Source organism: Amborella trichopoda, chromosome 7 (assembly GCF_054954075.1).
Source record: "Amborella trichopoda isolate Santa Cruz 75 chromosome 7, AtrichopodaSantaCruz75HAP2 v2.0, whole genome shotgun sequence".
NCBI lineage: Eukaryota > Viridiplantae > Streptophyta > Magnoliopsida > Amborellales > Amborellaceae > Amborella > Amborella trichopoda.
In genome coordinates, this window is record NC_142342.1 from 41,581,592 (window position 1) to 41,604,686 (window position 23,095).

The window sequence follows — 23,095 nt, forward strand, 5'->3', positions numbered from 1 at the left end:
TCACACTAACTTCCGACTGTAACTGCTACTCTTACCGGGAGCAGAGATTCTAGAGAGAGAGAGAGAGAGAAAATCCCGAAGAGAGAGGCCCCCTAAATGCTGATCAGAGCTGTATATAGCCACGCAGAAGCTCTCTTTCTCTCTTTAAAGTCTTTCTTAATTTATCTATTTATTTATTTTTTGGTAATTAAGCCTTTCTCAAGAGTACGCGCTCTGCAGTACACGAGAACGTCGTCACCTGCAAATGACTTTCTCTTTTTAAATGCAAATGACTTTCTCTCTCTAAAACGTAACGATCAAGTGACCACATGCATAAGCCCCGCTCCTCATTTTCTCTCTCTTGGTTTTTGAGATCGTGGAAGAGGGTAATGTTTTTTCTCTCAAAAATAACGATGACGTTACTCTGATCGGCACATGCATGAGCCCCTCTCTCTCTCCTCATTTTCCCTCTCTCTCTCTCTTGGTTTTGGGGCTGAGGAAGAGAAGGATGTTTCCGGCGAAATTCCGACCGGATTCCAACAGAATGCAGTTGTGCGGTGTCTGCACTAATACGAAGTCAAGAGAAAGAGTGGGGATAAAGTGCATAATAAATAGGGAAAAGCTTATATAGAGCCCACCCTCTAAACAATCAAATTAGAGCCCACTTCAAAAATTTCACTAAAAGATGTTGTTTAGATGCTCAAATATTTTCAAATTGATCGTCTCGCCATCAAGATGTATAAAAATGATAAAAAAATAGATTTCAAGTCTTAGAAATAGTGCATCTTGTAATGCATTTTTTGACCGGTAATTTTCAATATTTTTAAATTTTCAGATATCTGCTCGATCTACACTATTTTTTATGCTTTAATTTTTATAATTAAATATAAAAATACATATTTTAAAGCTATCACACATATTTTCAATATTGAAACCATATTTTTCGATACTATTTAAAGTTGCATTCTACTTTGATTATTTAGAGCCTTGGCTCTATACAAACTGTACCCTAATAAATAATGACTCTATCTTTAGTTCTTTCGTCATTATCATTATTGGAGCTATTTTTTAACTATTTGAGATCGGCTACACGAATTTTAGTAATTAGCATCATTTGAGCTATTTTTTAACTATTTGAGACCGATGCTATTATTCTCTATCAATGATCATATCCTCCATGAAGTCGTAAGTTCTCATACCTTTTCTCACTACTTTTATGTATCTTTAGTTCCTTACTATAATTTGGTTCTATCTCTTCAAAACTATCATATAGTTCCTTACTATAATTTAGCCAAAATAACCATAAGTAGCTATGATATTATAGGTTTCTTCCTCATGATCAAATCTGTAACCTACGTTACCAGACTCATTTTCAGTGGTTTCCCTTATCAAACTAGAGGTTACTAGGGAACTATGCATAGTACCGAACAAGGAGCCGCCGAATAAAGCGATGATTCATGCGCCCTACGTTTTCTTTTCTTGAATCAAGAGGGAGACATTCTTATTAACAAAAAAAAAAAAAAGGAGGGATGATTATTTGTTTGCATAAGGTGTCGACCTCACCTTCATAGACAACTGAAAGTAAGGTGCACCTCCAAATTTTGTTGAACATGTAGTTTTTGTGTTAAAAGTTTTTTATGACGGTTGAAGAATCTTTTTTACCCGTAACTATAAAGTTTAGAGCTAAAGAAATGGTACAGATCGAGTATATTTGAAAGCACTTAAAAATGTTGAAAATAGGCCGTCGAGATACTATATTACAAGATACATTATTTTTAGCACTTTGAATATTTTTTTTTTGATAACTATATATTTCTAGATCAATTGAAGGATTTTATAATTGCAGAACAACCTTTTCGAAGGGTTATTGAAGTGCACCTTACTTCTACGTTTCAAGGTTGATGCCTTAAATAAAAATGTTCCATTAGAAAATATCAACTACAAATAAAGGGAAAAGTTTATATAGAGCTGAGGCTCTAAACAATTAAATTAGAGCCTACCTCAAAAATTTCACTAGAAAGGATTGTTTTGATGCGCAAATATCCTCAAATTGATAATATCGACATCAATATCTATGGACAAATAAAAAAATAGATTTCAAGTTTTGAAAATAGTATATTTTGTAATGCATTTTCTTAGTGTCAATTTTCAAGTTTTCATAGATATATCGGTCTACACTACTTTTTAAGCTTTAAACTTTATAAATAAATATAAAAATGTATTTTAAGGCTATCACCAAGATTTCCACTATTGTTTTTTCTTTATTTTGCCCCTAACTTTTTATATCATACCTTTAACGTAATTTTTTTTTTTATCATACCTTTAACCTAATTTTTTATATCATATATTTATAATACACCTTTTATATCACACCTTTAACATAATTATTTATATCATACCTTTAACTTAGTTATTGTTTTTTCTTTCTTTTTGCCCCTAAGTCAAAAAGGTAAACATCCTCTTAGACCCACGTGTGCATCGATATCCAAAATATCGTTTTTCCATGAAAGTTTGACATTTTTTTACACCTACGTATGCATCACTAGTTTATTGGAAAAAAAAAAAGAGTAAGCTGTTAAGCAAGTTACTTGTAAGTACCCACTCAAAACTGTCACCAATCGGTGGCAACGGGTGGGAAAAGTCACCACACCCGGCCCGATAAAAAAATCAAAATATCTATATATTTATTAAATATTACACTATTTAAATATGGATGTGGTTTATATAAGGTTGCAACCTTAAACAATTCAATTTAGACGCGCCTCCAAATTTTATCATAAAATGTAATGTTGGTTTAAAAAAGTATTAGGATTATCTTAAAATCTATTTTTATATCTAATTATAAAATTTTAAATTAAATAAATACTTAAAATCAAGTAGACCTATAAATATATGAAAATCTTGAAAATGGACGGTCTAGATAATGTGTTGCATGATGCACTATTTTTGGGACTCAAAAAATATATATATATATATATATATATTTGGATATTCATACATCTCGATGTCGAGATGACCAATTAGAGGGTTTTTCAACACTAAAACAATATTTTTCGATGGATTTTTGAGATGCACATGTAATTCTACATTTTAAGGTTGCAATCTTATATAAACTTTTTCTTTTAAATATTACAACTACAAATATATAGTTATATTTATTTTAATATTATTTTAATATTATATATTAAATATTATTTAAATATCAATACTATTCATATCATGTCCGTGTCGGGTCTACATGGACCTGGGCCTAGACACGAATAGTATTCACGTCCAAGATTTGAACCAAAACCTGGCCTATTGAGTCAAAAATTTGAACTCATATCCGAACGTAGGTTGGGTATACCTATCGGGTGCCAAGTCGGGTCCGAGTCCCCGTCGACTAACTTAACAAAATTACTTTTATATGTCACGGCTATATTTTATTTTCTAGCCTCGTGTCATGACAATTCATCATGTTTCGATAAGAGGGACCCCTTTTTCTTTTTTTTTTCGATAAGAGGGACCCTTTTTTTTTTTTTTTTTTTTGAATACTATCCAACACTTCATTCATTTCTTGACAGTTCTTAATCTATGTTGAATCTTGAGAACAGCCAACCATACAAAAACAATATAAATTTTTAAGGATACGGTTTATACATACATCCAAACCCTATCGGAAGACGCAATTTGGGTGTAAAAATCCTTACAATGACATAAAATCAATTTCTACCCCGAATTAGGAAACTTAAAGATAAAAAAATAATGTATGTCAAGCTGATCTATAAAATTTTTAAAATCTTGAAAATTGACAGACTAACACAATGTGTTCAGCTACACCATTTTTAGGACTGAAATTTTTTCTTTTTTCGGTATCCATACATGTCGAGAAGAAGATAATCAATTTGAGGGTTTTCCAGTATTAAAACAGTAGTATCAAGTAGGTTATGAGGTATACCTTACCTTTATAATATAAAGATAACATGTTAAGTAAGTTTTTCAGTTTTTAGTGTATGATTAAAACAAAAGGAAATGTATATAATGATGCCATTTACTTTTAATACAAGGTGGTCACAATCATCATAGACTATTAAATTTAAAATCGGGTGGTCGAGGATGTATCATCGTTTATACACAAACTCCAAAATAAAATTTCTTGAATATTATGACACACTTTCATCAATTGGATTTCACATCCAATAGCTAAGAGTGATTGTGATATATTTGTATTAAAAATAAATGATCTCATAGTATACATGATACCAAAACAAAATTGGGGATATTTTTGCATTATCTCTCTATCACCTTCCAAACCACTTGTTGTGATTTATAAAAAGAACAAGTTTATACAAGGTGTTAACTTATACCATTGAAGTAGGATGCCCCACAAAAATAATCTAGAAGAAAGTGTTCCGGTATTGGAAAATCTTCTAATTTGATCATCTTGAACTCAATATATATTAATATAAATAAAATAAAAGATTTCAAATCCTATGAACAGTACATCTCGTCGCAAATTCTCTACACCATCTATTTTTAAGATTTTCAAGTATTGATAAGTCTACTTGATCTGTACCATCTTTAGAATTTCAATTTTGGATAAAAACATGTTTTCAAGCCATCATAAGTTTTTTGACATAAAAACTACATCTCTACACAACTATCATATGTTTCAGACATCAAAACTACATCTCCAGACTAAATTTATAGGTGCGCTTTATTTCCATACCTCATGAGGGTCTTATATGGACATAATAAAATTTCAGTATCAATTTTAGTTTTTTTAACAAAGACATTATATAAACTTTACCGTTTATAGAAAAAGTAAATTTATACATATCTATTAAATATCATATCTATTAAATATAATATTTTATTAGAAAATTATCAAAAATATCTTACGTCAAATTTTATTGAAAAAAACATTTTTTTAAAAAAAACCTTATTCGCTAACACCTTTCACGGTTTTGTAAGGACCGTGATCTTTTTCACTGTTCATTTATTTAAAAAACCATCATGGCACTAGTCGAAACGTGATGCTTTTAAACCACAAAGTGATCACAATTTTGTTAGAGTCATGATCGTTTTAAACTAAAAAGCCATTACAATTTTAACAGGACTGCGATCCTTTAGAACTTCACACTGCAATTTTTGTAAGTGGACGTTCCAGAGCATCATAGGCTATTTAAAATTTTTGAAAATGGACGATCTAGATAATGTGTTGCAAGATGCATTATTTATGAGATTTAAATTTTTTTTATATTTATACATCTCGATGATAAACTAAAGGGTTTTTCGGCATTAAAATAACCATTTTTGATAAAGTTTTGAGATGCATATTTAATTATACATTTTAAGATTGCAACCTTATATAAAGTTTGTCCTTATTTAAAATATGGGATTGTATGCAATGAGACCATTTAACTTTGTTATAGGGAGATCACAATTATTTATAACCATCCAATGTGAAATTTGAGAGATTAGGTATGTCACAAAGTTCGAGAAAATTTCTTTTGACTTTGAGCTTAGGCAATGAAATAAGTGCCACCCAATTTTACATCCAATGGTCAAGATTATTTGTACCAAAAGTTAATGGCCTCTTTATATATTTTCCCTTAAAATATGAAGACTTTCTATATGACCCCAACAACATATATATGGTATCCCACTTATCAATTGTTCCATCTAAATAGAACGGTTACGATTGTTCATACCATAATGTCAGACCAAATACTTATTTATTTATTTTTTATAAAATATTTTTTAATGAAATTTTGAGAAACCGATCATAAAATTAAGATGAACTGGAAAAAATAAATGATCAAAATACCTCTAAAATTTTAAGATGTATTCTGGTAATTTTTCATAATAAAAAATAATTTGTTTTTATTTTTATCCTGTGCTCTTGTCAGATCCATGCATATTCCAAAATTTTGGCTTAAAAATGACTTATATAATAAAAATTTAAAATAAAAACCTATGGATTGTCCGATTAAGATCTACCGGTTAAAAGCTAGCTTGTGAAATTGTAACTCAAGCCATCTACTCAGATCCGACGGCTGTGAGATGAGGGGTCATGGAAAAGCTAAATACCTCCCTGCGCTTGTCCGCGCCGATGTGGCATTAATTTATTATCTCCGATCCGAAATTTCGGTGTCATTTTGACATCTTGGGACTGTGCCCGAAATTTCGGTCATTCCGTGCAAGCTCTTCCAAAGTTTCAATTTCACGCTCGTCACCCTCGCTACTTCTCACCTCCAACCATGTCCACTCTTCGCACTCTCCTCATCCACCCCAAAACCAGTCAGCAAAACCCTAGAAATTTCTCCCGACCTACAAGAAATTTCCCCTCATGGAACCCCCACGCCCTAGAAAAATTGGGAAACCCTAGAAAAACCCTAATTCTCAAGGCCACTGCTATGTGTCTTCGAATTTCAAGCCATGGTCGAACCTGAAGTGAAAATTTCAGTGTGTGAATCTCAAAACCCTAGAAGAAGAGAGGATCTCTATCATCTCCAGCTCCAAACCCTGGAAGAGAACGTTCCTATTTATCTGCAACTCCAAACCTTAGAAAAACCCTGACAATGGAGGCCCTAGCAGTGAATTACCTAACTTTCTGATGGATTGCAATTCTCTGAATCTCTGGACCATAGGAGAACCCTTAGACAAGAGTTTCTTAGTGCTATGCTACTTCATACCCCTACAGGAAAGGGAATTGGCGAGTCCGATGGAGACCATGGATCCGTGGAGCTTTATACTGTGAAAAATCCAAACTCTGAGAAATCCATGTAAAGTAACAGCCTTTCATACCATGTTTGCAACTTAACAATCGCCATGAACAAAAAAAGCCCTAAACGTACATAGCTTTATACTCTGAAGCTCCAGACACTTTAGAAAATTCCTGCATAAGAGCATATAAATTCCCTTTCAACTCCAAAGTCTGAACCATAAAAATTACCATGAGCAAGCTCCACACTTTCTCTTCCAATACCCACCCCCAATTGCCCCCCTCAAAAACCCTAACCCATTTTCACCACTGCTTCTCCCTCTCTACTAGAGCACCAGGCCACAGAATCCTCTGCTCTCAAAACCCCCAACTGCAAACCGAAACCCAAACACTATCCCTAAGTTCCATTCTCACAGCGATTACAGGCTGGGCAGACCAGATCAAAGAGAGAGGAATGCGAAAAGAGCGACATTTATACACCCACAATGACTGGATTCAACATCGAAGCTCTCTCCGCCATGTTAGGCACCTTCTCTCGAGCCTTTCATCGAGAGTAGTTCTCTCTCTAGTTCCACCCGTATTGTTCTTCACAACTGTGGCTGCCGTTATAGCTTCATATAACACTGCGATTTTGATGAACTGGGTCCCGAGCTTTTTCCCTCTTCTTAGGGCTTCTTCATTGCCATATCAACTCACTGCACCAGCATTGGCCCTTCTTCTGGTTTTTAGGACCGAGGCTTCATATTCTCGGTTTGAGGAGGGGAGGAAGGCATGGGGTACGGTAATTACTGGGGCTAATGAGCTTGCGAGGCTTGTTGGGGTTTCAGTGAGAGAACCAGTTGATAGGAAGATGAAGAGCGTACTTATTCGGTATATCATGGCGTTTCCTGTTGCACTCAAGGTGAATACTCTCTCTCTTACACACATACACACACTCTCTCTCACACACACAGCTTTCTCTTTCTCACATTTTGTTTTCTAACCTCATGCTATTGAAGTATTCTCTCATTCTCTCTCACACACAAACCTCTCTCTCTCAAGATTGGGTTTTTATTTTGATTGAATTCTTTTCTGGTCATGCTCTCTCTCGTACTTTTGCACTGATGCCCTCTCGCTCCCTCTCTCTCATGCACAAAACTCTCTCTCAATATTGGGTTTTAATGTTATTGAATTGTTATTTGGGCCATGTTCTCTCTCTCCTCAAATCAGATTTGCTAACCTTATGCTATTGAGTCGTTTTATGGTCTGTGTATCTCTCCTCTCCTCTCTCTCTCTCTCTCGTTTATTCTGTCCCACTCTCTCACTGACAGACACACACGCTCTCTCTCTCTCTCTCTCTCTTTTTCTCACTGGGTTCTCTGGCCTTGTGGTATTGAATATCATTATCTGCTTTATGCCAAGTTACTTTTCTGATATTATTATGATTTCTGGGTTTTTTCTATTAATTAATTGGATTTTATTTTGTACCAAAATAAACCTTTTTTTGGTGGGTATATTGTTCCGGGATTATATAGAATGATATCATTTGTCTTTGATGCAAGGTGGTCAATTTCTTACGACCATCCAATGTAAAATTTGATAGCTTGGATGTGTTACAAAGTTCGAAAAAACTTAAGTCTGAGCTTGGTCGATAGAATAATTACAGCCAGCTAATTTCACATCTAATGGTCAAGATTAATGTGACGGTAAATGATCTTATTCTATACTTTCCTTATTGTTTTTAGGAAAATTACGTAAATATCCATTATATTTATCGTTATTACGAAAATACCTATGAGTTTTATTACACTTATATTTGTTTTTTCATCTTCGTAACATTTTAAAAAAGGACAAAAATGGTCAATTTTGGTTTTTCAAAAACAAAAAATAGACCCAATTCGATATTTGGAAAACCGAAATGTAGGGCCGTCCATTTACCTCCATCTTCCCTGTGTCTCTCTCGTCTCTACAATTTTTCGGCTCTCCCCTCTCTCCATTTCCGTGCCTCTCGCTCTCTCCTCTCTCACAAGAGATCCCATTCTAAAGCTTGGACTAATTAGTTTCAGTTATGCCCCACTTTCCTGAGGATCTAAGGCAAATTTGGTTAAACATGTGGTTTAAGGCATTAATAAGCGGATTCCTCGTTCGATTTCTTCCTCCTTTTTTTTCCTTCTTGTGGTTTAACTTTAAACCATCATGGAGAGGTACATGATGTTTCATTGAATTAGCTATATCTTCTGGCGGTAGCATCCCCACACCCAGTTACCACATCGTGGTTACCCCTAATTAACACTTTCAAAATGTAATTCCCTAATCAATTGAAAAAAAACGGATAGGGGCATGTCTTCCCCATTGAATTACCCAAAAAAAACTATATCTTTTGGTGTTGACTTACAATCCAAAAGTTATCATATTCCAACCTAACCAAACTTCAAGCAGAGGTCCACATGGCAATATGAGTGGTGAGAAGTGTTCAAAATGGTAACGAATGGCCTGTTAGCATACACCAACTTAACCAATCACAATCACCCATTACAATAATTGGCCATTCTATCTAAAACACGTTGAAACTGAGTTTTTGATTTTTCAAAACCAAAAATTTGAGATTTTAGGTTTTTGAAAAACTGAAAATCATGATTAATTTTTAGTAACTTACTGGAAATTGAAACTAAGTTTTCAGTTTTTCAGAAACCGAAAACGTGAGATATTCGGTTTTCACTATTTGAAAAATCGAAAATCATGGTTCATTTCCAGTAACTTACTGAAAATTGAAATTGAGTTGAAAACTGAAAAAGTGAGATTTTTGGTTTTTGAAAAATTGAAAATTTTAAAAAATTCAGTTTTTGAAAAATCGAAAATGGGCAATTATGTCTTTTTAATAAAAAAAAGTATTATGTAAGTTGAAAAAACAGATAGAGGTGTAATAATAGGAACTTAAAAGTATTTTCGTAATATTGGTAAATATAAGGGATATTTGCATAATTTTCCTTTGTTTTTGTTTTCATTTTTTCTCTTCATTGCTATTTGTTACAATCTATTCATCCACACACATCTGTCACACTGCACTATCTCGTTTTCTATGTCCACATGTTTTTTAATTAATTTATGGTCTATATCAAGCTAGTTTTCTAGTGTTCGGTTGTTCTTTGTCTTATATTTCTTCTTCTTTTTAACTAGGATACTTCTTTGAATTATTGTTGGGCATAATTCTGTCCTCTCTCTTATACTTTTTCTTCATTTGATTTATTGTTGGGTATATTTCTTTTATTCTCCTTTTTCTGTTTGTGACTGTTTATTTTTTCCTACATCCTATTCTTTCTATGTGGACCTTTTAATTTCCACATTTTCTTTAAGTTTGTGAAAATGTGCAAATTAGAAGGTCCACATAGGAATTGGGATAAGTCTTGGATGATGATGATGATGATTTTCTTTAGGTTTATGTTATGTCCAAGTGTGATTGGTCGTACATTGATCTGTTCATCTTCTTCTTTGTTGTTTTGTGAATTATGTATGTGCAATACACATTGCCCCACAGCATAAAATTGAGCAGATATCAATCCCTATAAAATTGTCTTAGGGATCAGTTGAGTGGCAAGTTTAATATGTGGCAGTTAGACATAGTTAGCATTCATAGCTGATTAATTAAATTTATAAATGGCCTGATGACTTTACTGAGTGTTCATCTAAGTGGAATAGTTCCCATAATACTGTATCATGATGGATGGTCTCTTGCAAAGCCAGTGTACATCTAACTGGTATAGTTCCCATAATACTGTATCATGATGGATGGTCTCTTGCAAAGCCAATTACACTGGTGCTACACTATCAATTCATAATAGATTAAATTATCCTACTTGATCAACACCTCCTAAGGTCGATTCTAGGTCATTTAATATGTACAATTGGTATCCATTACTTTTGGTTTTGCGGGGTGGGTGATGTTTTACTACTTCATACATTTACATTATTTTGCAGAGAATGGTGCCTATGGTTCTGATTGAGTCTCTGGAATTAGGTACTCGAGAGCTACAATACATATGTGAGCAACATAGAATGCCATTATGTTGCTTGTTTTTTATCCATTTAGTTTGAGTCTTATTGTGCATTTACACTTCATCACATGCCATCATAGATGGGGTGCACAAGAGCTACTGTCAACCATGTAGGTGTTGGTGAAGACCTTATAACTCATGCTGTTCTTTGGGTCTCTAAACTCCATATTCCAGTAACTAACTTCATTTATAGGACCAAAGGATGGCATTATGTCCAAGCAACTTTGGATTTAGTATAATTTTTGGGGATGATCCTTTGTATTTTCAATACCCCGTCTTACCTCGTATAAGAGTTATTTTACCCTTTCTTTTGAGAAATAACTTCTGTATATTGTACCCTCTTGTAAACAGCACCCAAAACCCTCCATTACCGTCCCCATGCATTCTTGACCTCCCAAAACCGATATCCAAAACCTTCTCTCTCTAACTAATATCCTCGTTTTCATCTCAAACCCACCACTTACATATCCTTTTGCATGCATTCTAATGCCCTCTTAAAGAAAAATTAAGGGAAAATTATATTTTTTAAAGATATTTTATTGATACTTTTTAGAGAGATTGAACCTTGAAGACAACACTTTCAAGACTGAACAAGAAAGGGAGCATGAGCTCAAGCGATAGAATTTTCAGGGAGTGTTTCATTGTTCTTTCTTATACCTGAGGTTCCTGGTATTAAAAACACACCTTGTTTCTTTAAAAACTAGTGAAGAAATGGACCTTCTCTTCCTTTCGCTGTTCTCAAATAAGCCTCCGCCTTATCCACTGCCCTGGAAAAAATGGTGAGTTGGGGTTTGGAGTTTTTTTATCTCTCTTCTTGAATCAACTTTGAGTTGGGTGTAGAATTTTCCACAACACCATTTCTCCCCCAAAAAATACTTGTCCACGGTAATCTGCTTGCCGCTTGCTGCCTCTTAACCTTGTTACCGAAGCAGAAAAGAGAAAGGTAAACACCCAACCTGCTTTTCCTCTTCTTCCAGGAGAGAGGCGAGAAGAGAGTATACCTTACCCTCAAGTATGGATTTTTATGGAGTCATAGGCGCCAAAATATGGAAATTGGGTTTTTCTTCCTTTAGTTGTTAGGGTTCTCACATTAGGACAGTTGCAATTCTTGCAGACATTTTCTCCCTTTATTTGTTTGCATGCTACAGGAGAGTTGTCAAACAATCGACTTTTGGGGTATTGAGTTTCACAAATTCGCATGTTGCGCAAATTATAGAGAACTTATAGGTTTGAAAGGTCTGTTAATGAAGCTTTCCTTTTTCCACCTTGTCATCATTTGCAGTGGTAGCAATGGCAATTCTCATGTTCTTCTTATGCTTGAATGGCATCACTGGAGCCAAACATGAATCATAATATGTGAGGCAAATTGAGAGATTCAAATAACGTCTAAGAATTATATATACAAGGTGACAGGGGTGACAGCGTGAGGGTTAATCACCATTGCTATGGAGAACACGGGAGACGGAGAGAGACGAGAGGGTGAAAGTGACACATAGAAAGGGGAAGGGTGAAAAAGTGTGGCTTTGAACTAGGAGATAGAGAAGGGCAAAGAAGTAAAAGATATTTCACTTTAAAAAGAAAAATTGATGAGCTCTCATTTCCTCGGGCTTGGAGATTTTTCAATGGGTGGAATTGACAGCCAAAAGTTCAATACACCTAAATATGGTGTATTAAAAATACATATGATCGTTCCCCTTTATTTTAAAGTTTACCCATTATCATTCCCCTTTGTTTTAAAGTTTAGCCATGATGATGATTACTTCTTCATCATTCATGTTTGTTGCTCTTTGCATAAATAATTTTCAAATGAAATGCAAATGTGAAGGCCTGGCACTTGGAAATTTATTTTTCCCTATTCCTCACATTTGGTCTTCACATTTTTTCACATTTTGTGAATTGCCTCTACTTCTACTTAACTTACTATTATATGGCAGCTACTACAAATGACAGTATTTCAATCTTCAAGAATTGTTTTCCCTTTATAATCAATTACTAGTTTTCCCTTTATAATCAATTACTCACTGAATTTGTTTTCTATGCAAATTCAAAGAGACAAAGAAGAGCTCGATTTTTTTTATTTTTTTATTTTATAAATTAGATTGAAAATGAAAAAGGAAACTGACAAGCCAAGCTTCAATGGCTCTGCAAATTCACTAGAATTATCAAAGAGCTATGTTCTTAAAACGATAAACAACTCTGAAAAAGAAATTAATGAAACTCCTATTTGTAGACTTCATTTGGACTCTGTAATCCTTATTCAATGTAACTAGAACTCCTAGTTAGAATTGAACCCTATTTCGACACTTTCCCCTTGAGTAAATATGGAATGAAAAAATCGTCCTGAGAAAACTCCTGAAAAGATACCCTGACTTCATGTGGGCATAACAAATCACTATTATGACCCCATTTCAGAAAGGGCAGCATAACTAGGCTGGAAAGCACATTTAAAGGCTTGAACATTGGCCCTGAAGTTTGCTTAGCAGACTAGGCTGGAAACTGCATCTGAAGGCGTTGGTCTTGAAGTTTGCTGCACATAGCTGGACTGCATGGAATTTATATTGCTATTATTTATGGACTCTCTCTTTTTTAGATGGCATTCACAAGCAAAGTTTTAAAACCCGGAATTGGGTCCTGGATTGGCCCTTCGATGAGCTGATCTGACCGGCAATTCCTATCCAGATTGGTTGATTCCCTGGTGTGAAAAAAGAAAAACAAAGTTATTCATTTAAAATGAAAAGTATTAAAAAAATTAATTTGGTGGGAATTGACCAGTTCTCCAACCTGGGTTGCTAATCACCTGGTTGATTGACTGAACCAGGCCAGTCTTTCCAAATTGGTCTGATTCCCTATTCGTAAAGGAACTAGTTCAGTGCCCTGGCCATCCTGATCTGGATCTGTGATTTTTAAATCCATGTTTGCAAGTTTGCTCCAATTTATTATTTGTTTCTGTTGGAGTTCCACTGAGAAATTTGATCGGCAGCTACTGAAATTACTGGATGTGACTAATATATTATTAAATGCTTATGGAACTTAAGGCAAGGATTCCTAATATCTTTGCAAAACCTTTGTGAAATTATGCACTAACTTGACCTTTTTTTCTTGCAGTGCCATGTTATTTATGGCTCTGATATCCATCAGGATTTGAGGGATTTGCTTGATGAAGGTGATCTAGAAGTTGTTCTAAGCTCGAAGCACCATCCTCGATGCATCATCGAATTCATTTCACAAAGTCTTCAACTGGTTCACTTGGATGAAGCAAAACGGAATATCCTGGTAAATTTTGGAAAATCCATAAATTTTTGGGTGAAAGATTGAAATTCAAGCAAATGGAAAATCCAATAATTGAATCAATGTGAATTCGATTTTTTTTTTCCAGAGGTAGCGTTCTGGAATACAATTCAACTCTTGAGAATTCAATAAAATGACCATTTAATTGTACCCTCACTTTTTCCCCTGGATTGTGATACTTGGGTGAGTCGATACAAAATACTTCTGGTTGTTAATCTAGGAGGTTACTTTTAAGAGTGAGGCAAATCCGATTTGTTATATGCAAATTTTAAGTGTTATTACTTATTACCAAGTATCCACTTATCATTGCTGTACTTAAAAATGATTCACACACAACCTCAGCATTGAAACTTGTTTGATTCATTAACAATCAACTTTTGGGGCATTCTATTTTTGCGTTATAACATAGGTCATGGATCTCTGCACACATTTATGGTCTATACTCCCAGGAACAACAAAATTTATATCTTTATGAAACATAGCTTTCGACAACTGTCTCTCTCTCCTCACACACACAGAAACAGAGTACCTTGAGGCTTGTGCCACACTGCTCTTTGGAAGGGCCCTTGCATCATTATCCCCCCCACTAATGACACATACATGCACACTAGAGAGAGAGAGAGAGAGAGAGAGAGAGAGAGAGTCTCCAAGTGATTTGTATATTTTTCATCTCGTTAAAAAATTTGCTGATGTAGTGGACGAGCACTGCTAGCTTTATTTTGACACCTGTGCTGATTTGGAGTTGTTTTGTGAAAGCATTATTATGTTGATGGTTCGCCCTTTAAATTTCCAATTTCCCATCTATTAATTAGTTCCTCTTTTATCTTTCTTATTTCTTTTTCTTTGGATAGTTTGTTTCATTGTCTTCTCATCTATACAGGAATCACATATTGCTTGCTTCACAGAAGGAATTGGTGTTTGTGATCGTCTAATGGGAATTCCTATCCCTCTTTCTTACACCCGTTTAACATCGAGATTTCTTGTTCTTTGGCACCTTACTCTTCCCATTATACTTTGGGATGACTGCAATTGGATTGTTGTTCCTGCCACTTTCATTAGTGCAGCATCTTTATTTTGCATTGAAGAAGTAAGTACAATGAAAGCCTTTCTTATGCCTTCTTTTCCCTTTTCTTTTCTACGTTGGTAACATAAGATACCAGATCCTCTATTTTCAAATTTAGGAATATTTGTTAGTCATATTTTCTTGTAGATCATTAGATTGTCTGAGAAATTTGTGATAAATACAGAAAATAATATTGTTCTGCATGCATATCTTCCTGTGTTTGTGTGTGTGTGTGTGTGTGTGTGTGAGAGAGAGAGAGAGAGAGAGAGAGAGAGAGAATGGTGGGAGTAACAGTGAAGTGCTTTTAAATTAGGTCATGGTAATTTTCTTCTTGTGAGAGAGAGAGAGAGAGAGAGAGAGAGAGAGAGAGATTGGTGGGAGTAACAGTGAAGTGCTTTTAAATTAGGTCATGGTAATTTTTTCTTTTGAGTTCAACGGGCATTACTTAAAAACGAAAAAATATCATTCATGATTTGTTGAATCCTATTGATTAAACTGTCACTAATCAGTGTATACTAATTTATGACCTTTCCTCTATGGTCATGAATTTTGCCTTTCATAGTATTATTAAGGAAAGTGTGCTATGATCCCCATGATAAAAAAATGTAATCATTATCCGACCAATGGATGAATGGTGGTGGAGATTGAGTGGAACAGAACATGACATGATCCAAGTGGGTTAGGTCCCACTTTTCCTCTGTCATTGTTCATCCATCAATTTGGTTGGTGATGACACTGTGCTCATAGATTTTCAATGATCAAATGGATTATTCCTTACTAAGTTGGCTATAAATTAATTGGAACTACCGGTGTTCAGAAACTCGACTCGGCCCTTGGCTGAGCCGATTGGACACAGCCAAGTCCTTCACTACCCAAAAAAAGGCAAACAGGAAAGTAAAAATTTCTTTTAAAAATAGTTAAAAATATGAAAAGACAAAAAAGATGATGTAGAAAAAACTCTATAAAAAAAAGGATTATTGAAAATTTTGATTTAGATCTTTGAATATTTCTGAAAATTTGGAATAGGGAGAAATATAAAAGTTCCCTAATCACCTTAAAAACTATAAAAATCATACAAAAAACTAATTGTAAATAATATGGTGGTGTATTTCAAGCTTTTTATTTTTTTACATTTTTCTATTTTTTTATATTTTTTCCTCCCTTGTAAGGGAACTCGCCCCTACTCGGCCTCGGTCATAGGGTGAATCCAAGTAACTTACCTGTGTCTGAGTGGACTCGGGCGAGTTACAAAATACTAGGAACTACTTATCTCTTAGCTTTTTATATGTTCGGCCAGATATTTACTATTATGTTTATTTTTGGGTATTGCACCAACAGGTTGGTGTTCTTATTGAGGAACCGTTCCCTATGCTCGCACTCAATAAATTATGTGACCAAGCCCATGAGAGCATCAGTGAAGTTGCAGCCCTTCAGGATTCGATTCTCGACAGACTCAAGGTTAAGGAGAGGCATTTGAGTGAGCACCCAACAAATGGTAGGCCTCGTTCTTAATTCCTCACAAGCCAAGACACGAGATTTTGAGGCAGGTACCATATCCTGAAGAAGAGATTGTGAGGCAGGTACCATATCCTGAATCATCTATTGTACATATGTAAATAGGTATAGATTTTTATGTATACATCCTGGTTAGAATAGCAATTCCATAACTGCAGTTCTATTGCAAGGCAGCAATGTGGCAAGCCCACCCATGTGTAATACTGGTTAAGAGTATTAATGCCATTACTGCAATCTTATTGAAAGACGACAATCTGCCACCTCCCTCCCCCCTTCTTCTCGTCTGCTAGAAGCAAAGTATAGTTGTTATGAGTAATGTTGCAGTTATTGCCTTCTCACTTGGAAGACCATCCCTCTAGCCAAATTTTCATACCGTCTTTGCAATTCATGTGGGTTAAGAATAGCAGTACCATTCCTCCCATCTCTCTCTCTCTCTGAGCATGGCCTCCCATATACTTCGACTAATTTCTCCTGCCAGGCATGTAGATTCAACAACCCAGCGTTTTAAAACTGGGTTGCCTCTGCTGAGTAACTCGGCCTCGGCCCATGGGTGAAGCGAGTTTTAGCCGAGTTAGTTGTACACAATATTTTTAAGTTTTAAGTATAATATTACTGTGAATTTTTAACACATGTTGGAATGGTCTATTGGGTAGCGCTTCCGACTAAAGTCCCTCCCAATGAGGGTTTGAATCCCATCCCCATTACCCTTTTTTTTAACACATCATTTTTTTCGGTGTCCAATGATTGTTCTTCAAAAAAACCAGCCTAGAATCAGGCAAGACCTCTTATAAAGAGGTCATTTAACACAAGGTGCGCTAACCAAAACGCTAACCTTTGTTTTGTTGATAAAAAAAGGCATTCGTATATGTATATATATATAATTTATTTTTTTTAAAAAAAATGAGATGGACTCGGGTGAGTTATTCGGATTCGCCCAAATAACTTGCCTCGACTAGGTCCTGAGTACCTTGATCGAGTCGATTTTTTTAACATTGCCACAACCTTTCTATAATGGGTCCATGTTGTATCATTGCAGCGTAAGTATTTGTAAAGATTGCTAACCATTACAATACCTGGTGCCATGATGGACCAGATGGCTTTTCATTTGGTTGTGATGGTACTTTGTACAGTTAGAGAATGCGTCTGTGTCTAGTTGTCTGGCTCGGGAATTGCCCGAGTCTGACAGGATTTGGAGGCTGGCATTTGGGGGCAAAAAACTTTGGAATCACTTGAGTCCCTTGATTTTCTGATATTTTTAATTTTTTTTTGTTCAATATACCCCAGTGTGACGAGGGTATTACCTAAATCCGGGGGAATCAGGATGTCTAATGAGTTTGATCCTGATTCCCATGTTTGAAGCATTGATGCGGAGTGCTTGGATTTATTTGTGCTTTGATGATGTCTGTATATTATGAAGCAGAGAGATAAATTGCAAATTGCAGGGTCTCCACCTATGTGTGATACTTGAATGTGTTTAACAAATGTTAGGTAAGAAAGCAGAGAGACAGAAAAACACATATGCTTGTGTGTTAAGACCCTGTTGTGTCAAGGAGAGGAGAGACAGAGAAGGTGTAGGGGTATGGCGTCAAAGGCATTGGTGGTTAAGGGCTAGGTGCCTCGACATATTATTGTAAGCTCGATTATCACCATTAACATTTCTAGAAAAAAAAGAAAAAAAAAAAAATGAAGAAGAAGAACAAGAAGAAGAGGAGAAGAAGGCTGTATAAATAAAAGGATGGTATACAATGAGACTTAGGTGTGTTTTACAAAGTTCGAAAATTTGATAGCTTGAGTATGTTACAAAGTTCGAAATTATTATTTTTTAACTTGGAGCTTGGTAATGAAATAAATGTCGGCACCCAACTTCACATCCAATGGTCAAATATTTAATGTGACTACCTTATATCAAAGGTTAATGGTCTCATTATATACTTTCGCATAAATAAAAAGGTGTGGTTCGCATAAAGTTGCAACCTTAAACAATCAAATTAAGGCGCATCTCAAAATTTTAGCATAAATGTAATTTTAGTGTCAAAATTTTTTAAGGATGACTTAAAAATCTACTTTTACCTTTAATTATAAAATTTTAAACTCTAAAAATGGTTTAAATAAGGTAGATTTATAAACACATAAAAATCTTGAAAATAGATGGTTCAGATAATTTATTGTAAGATAAACCATTTTTAGGATTTGAATTTTTTTTTTTTTATAGTCGTTAATCTTGATGTCGAGATGATCAATTAGAAGGTTTCCCAACATCAAAACAATATTTTATGATGGATTTTTGAGGTACACCGTACTTTTACATTTAAAGATTTGCAATATTATATAATTTTTTCCTAAATAAAAACCGGCCCCTTCTTCTTCCTTGACAAAGAGATGGACAAGGAGAGAGAAACTCAATGCTTATGCCCCTTACTCCTGGAGAGCGAAGAGAAAGGGGAGAAACTCAATGTGTGTTATTTGTTATAGAGAAATAGCGTGTGTGAGATTGAAAGAGGATACCATTTGTGAGAGAGAGAGGCACTTTTAGAGAAATATTTGATGCAATGTAATAATTTTTTAGGAAAGGTTTCTATGTTTTTTCTACAGTACAGAAATTCTATCCTCCCTCTACCATCCAACTGTTCAATTTTGATCAAGAGAGTCACTCACAATTTGATTTTAGATCCGACGTCTCAAAGTATTTTATTTTTAACTTTTTTTATACAAATTGTATGAATATGAAATTTGGTACGTGCCATCTTCTCATTGGGGCACACCTATAAAAAATATTAAAAATAATTATTTGATAAAATATAATGACCAAAATACCTCTTGAATCTTTCAAAAGTATTTTGGTTATTTTATTTATTGAAAATACTTTTTTTATACTTTTCGTCAGTGAGAGTTTAATAGAGGAATGGACGTCTAAATTTGATGTCAAAATAGTTTATAGAAAAAAAATAGTGTAGAGACGTGATATTTTGATTGGAACAATCTTAGTCCTCCATTCAAAATGAACGGTTGGATAAGGGGAAAGATAAAATTTATGTGCCGGAGGGGAAGCAAAAGCTTGGTATGGAGCTTAACTGAAACAAGAGAGAGAGAGAGTATAGCAACCGACAGAAAATGAAAGTTGGTAGTGGCAGTGGGAGAGAAAGAGGGGACAATGTATTTTTAGTCAAAAAATCCACATGCTCCCCTTCAATCATATCCCCTATAACCCTATTTTGAATTTTTTTTTTTTATGATCCTGAATTATTTATTAGGGACATGATGCCCTTGACCTAGCAACCAAGCTTAGTCAAGAATCCAAAAGATATTGTACCACACTAGCAAATATTGTACATTTACCCTCGGGCAAATCACTAACTTACTTGAGATGATTTTTATTGATCCGAAATTTCAGAAATTTATTGAGTATAGCACGATAGGTTGAGGAGGTTATATTCCCAAAACTTGCTGTCCTAAAAATACTCATAGATTGGGTTACATATAAGGGAGCAAATAGACAATATGCTCCCTCATGAGCATAAAATTTTTTGGTTTATCAAAGAGAGCTTGCCTCATTTCATAACTCATAGAAAATTATAATTCAGGCATTGAAAAAATTTTATATCAATCATCTTGACTCGAAACATTATGGTTTTTAAAATAAATTAGGATTTTAAGTTCTAAAAATAGTATATATTATCATAAGTTATCTAGACTGTCCATTTTACCCTAAAAATGAGTATTCATAGATCAACAAAATCTGTTCTATTTTTTAGTTTCAAAATTTATTATCAGTGTTAGAAATTGATTTTAGATCCATTATGGACTTTCCAAATGAGGATTTAAGTTGAAGCTTTATTTTATTTTCATAAACCCTAGGAGGCTTGATATAAGTGTACAAAGCTTCATATTTAAATTTGGATCCTTAAATAATCATAAGGATATTTTATTTTAAAAATTTAAAGTGAATTCTAAAATTTTAGATTGAAAAAAAAAGCTAAAAGATATACGATTCCTTTGGGAGTATACTATTCATTTACTCCTTCGAGTAAAACCCCACCTAAGATTAATTTTAGGACGCCAAATTTTGGGATATAACCTCTTTAAGACATGGATTAGTTTTAGCACCTTTTAAACACTTGAAAAAAAAAAAAAAAAAAAGTCTCAAAATCGAATAGAATCCGTTCAATTTTTAAGGGTTGAGATCTAAGTGTTAGAAGAGTTATAGTTTAATTGTTTTTGGTTGGGAATAGTCATCTAGTGATTCAAAGGTGGCTATCAAAATTTTAGATAATAAAAAATAAAAAAAAATCTTTCAAGTTACATCTAACCGAGGGAGTAGAAGTAAACTATGCTCCTGAGGGAACATAATATAAAAAATTATACAAAGAGACCATTCACTTTTAGTACAAGAGGGTTACATTCATTCTTATCTTTCAAATTTCAAATTGGATGGTTCTGAGTAACGTTGTTAACTAGACTCAAGTATTGTCAAAAAATTTCTTGAACTTCACCACACATCTCAAGCTATCCAATTTGACATTTAATCTTTAGGACTCATTATGACCTTATATGATTAAAAAATGGTCTTATAATATACAATCCCACATAGTATACATCTTCTAGAAAAAGAACCCCTTGTATTTTTGCAAGAGGGATTATTATAAAAAATATGAAATAATTTTTGAATTATTGAAAATAAATCTCAAACTTTTCAAAAGCTCATCCATACGCTCTCTTTATTTCTTTCTTTTTTTTTTTGTTTTTTTTTGTTTTTACTTTTTGAATTTTTTATAATCAAAATAGCATTTATGAAGTCTTAGAATTGCGAAGACATCACGGTAGACTCACTACCATGATGTTCATGGGTGGTTTTAATGTTTTGCCCTTAAACAGTCGTAAGGGTCATTAAGAGGCATCACGACACTTAAAAAGCCATGATGGTCGTTAAGGCACCACTACACTTAAAAAGCCATGATGCTTAGGTAAGAGTATAACAATTAAATTATAATTGTGATAGTCCAATAAACCTTCACAGTTCTTTAAGTGTCATGATGCTTCAAAACTACATTTCACTTACAACCCGACCTGATGATCACGGTTTTTAATAAACTATGATACCTTCAAAGTTCTAAAACTATCTTGAAGGCTATTTCCAATAATTCCAAAAGGGTGCAGTTTGTATAGAGTCGAGGATCTGAACAATCAAAGTAAAGCCCATCTTCAAATAGTATTGAAAATGTGGTTTCAATATGGGAAATCTTTGTGATAACCTTAAGATATATTTTAATTTAATTATAAAATTTAAAGCTTCAAAATTAGTATAAATTGAGTAGATCTATAAAAACTTGAAAATCTTGAAAATTGATGATCCAAAATGCATTACAGGATGCACTATTTTCAAAACTTAGAGGTGGGCTCATGTCCATGCATTTTGATATCCATGCATCTCGATATCCACTTCAAAACTTACAAGATGCACTATTTTTTTTTTTTCTCATATCCATGCAACTTGATATCCAATGATCAATTAGTGGATATTTGATCATCAAAATAACTTCTTCTAGTGAAATTTTTGATGTGGCTCTAATTTGATTTTAAAATCATTCAAGATATATTTTTTTAAGGAAAAAATTTATATAGAGCCTAGGCTCTAAACAATCAAATTAGAGCGTACATCAAAATTTTCATTAGAAAAGGTTGTTTTGATGCCCAAATATCCTCAAATTGATCATCTCGACATCAAGATACATGAACTTGGGAAAAAAATGGATTTCAAGTTTTGGAAGTAGTGCATTCTGTAACACATTTTTGGATTGTCAATTTTTAAGTTATTCAAGTTTTCATAGATCTACTCGATCTACACTATGTTTGAAGCTTTAAAATAATTAAATACAAAAATATATTTTAACGCTAATGAAGGATTTCTAGTATTGAAATCCCATTTCTTGATGCTATTTGAAGGTAGGTTCTAATTTGATTGTTTAAGGCCTAAGCTCTATACAAACCACACCTATTTTATAATTTTCTTTTATTTTAGGAAAATTATCGCTAATATACCTATATTTTACTATAATAGAAAAAAAAAACCTCTAATTTTTCAAAACCTCACCTAAACTTTTGTCTCACAATTTTCGATTTTTTTTTTACCAAATAACCTTCACGATTGTCTGTTTACCTTAAAGAACATTACGGTAATTTAAATACCGTAATAACTAGAAGGAGTATTACGGTAATTTAATTACCGTAATATTGCCCAAGCCTCATTAAAAGAAGACAAAAAATTTTCTACTGTCTCGAGAGTCTACTATCTATTTACTCCCTCGACAAAAATCCATGCTAGCTGTATTTTTCAAATATCAAATTTTTAAGATATAATCTCCATTACTTATAGAATAATTTCAGCAAAATAAAAGTTCCAAGTAAATTATTCTATATATTAGAAAAACCTAACACTTTAAGATTGAATAGAAACTATCCAATTTTCAAATAGCTAGATTTAAGTGTCACATAACTCACAATTCAATTCTTTCAAAA

The 23,095-nt window shown here is 33.9% G+C and overlaps 1 protein-coding gene and 1 long non-coding RNA gene across 2 annotated transcripts; both read left to right on the top strand.

Annotated features, from left to right (window-relative positions):
- Window positions 1–6,260: 6,260 nt before the first annotated feature.
- LOC18422891 (voltage-dependent chloride channel 1, chloroplastic) lies at window positions 6,261–16,827 on the top strand. The gene is made up of 4 exons (XM_088871418.1): window positions 6,261–7,586; window positions 13,822–13,989; window positions 14,885–15,091; window positions 16,406–16,827. Exons 1-4 carry the CDS (start codon window positions 6,918–6,920, stop codon window positions 16,577–16,579), a joined length of 1,218 nt encoding a protein of 405 aa, XP_088727544.1. The 5' UTR covers window positions 6,261–6,917; the 3' UTR covers window positions 16,580–16,827.
- On the top strand, window positions 9,228–13,432 carry LOC148781432 (uncharacterized). Its single transcript, XR_016058983.1, has 2 exons — window positions 9,228–9,745; window positions 10,044–13,432. It is a non-coding gene; the product is annotated as an uncharacterized LOC148781432 (long non-coding RNA).
- Window positions 16,828–23,095: the final 6,268 nt, after the last annotated feature.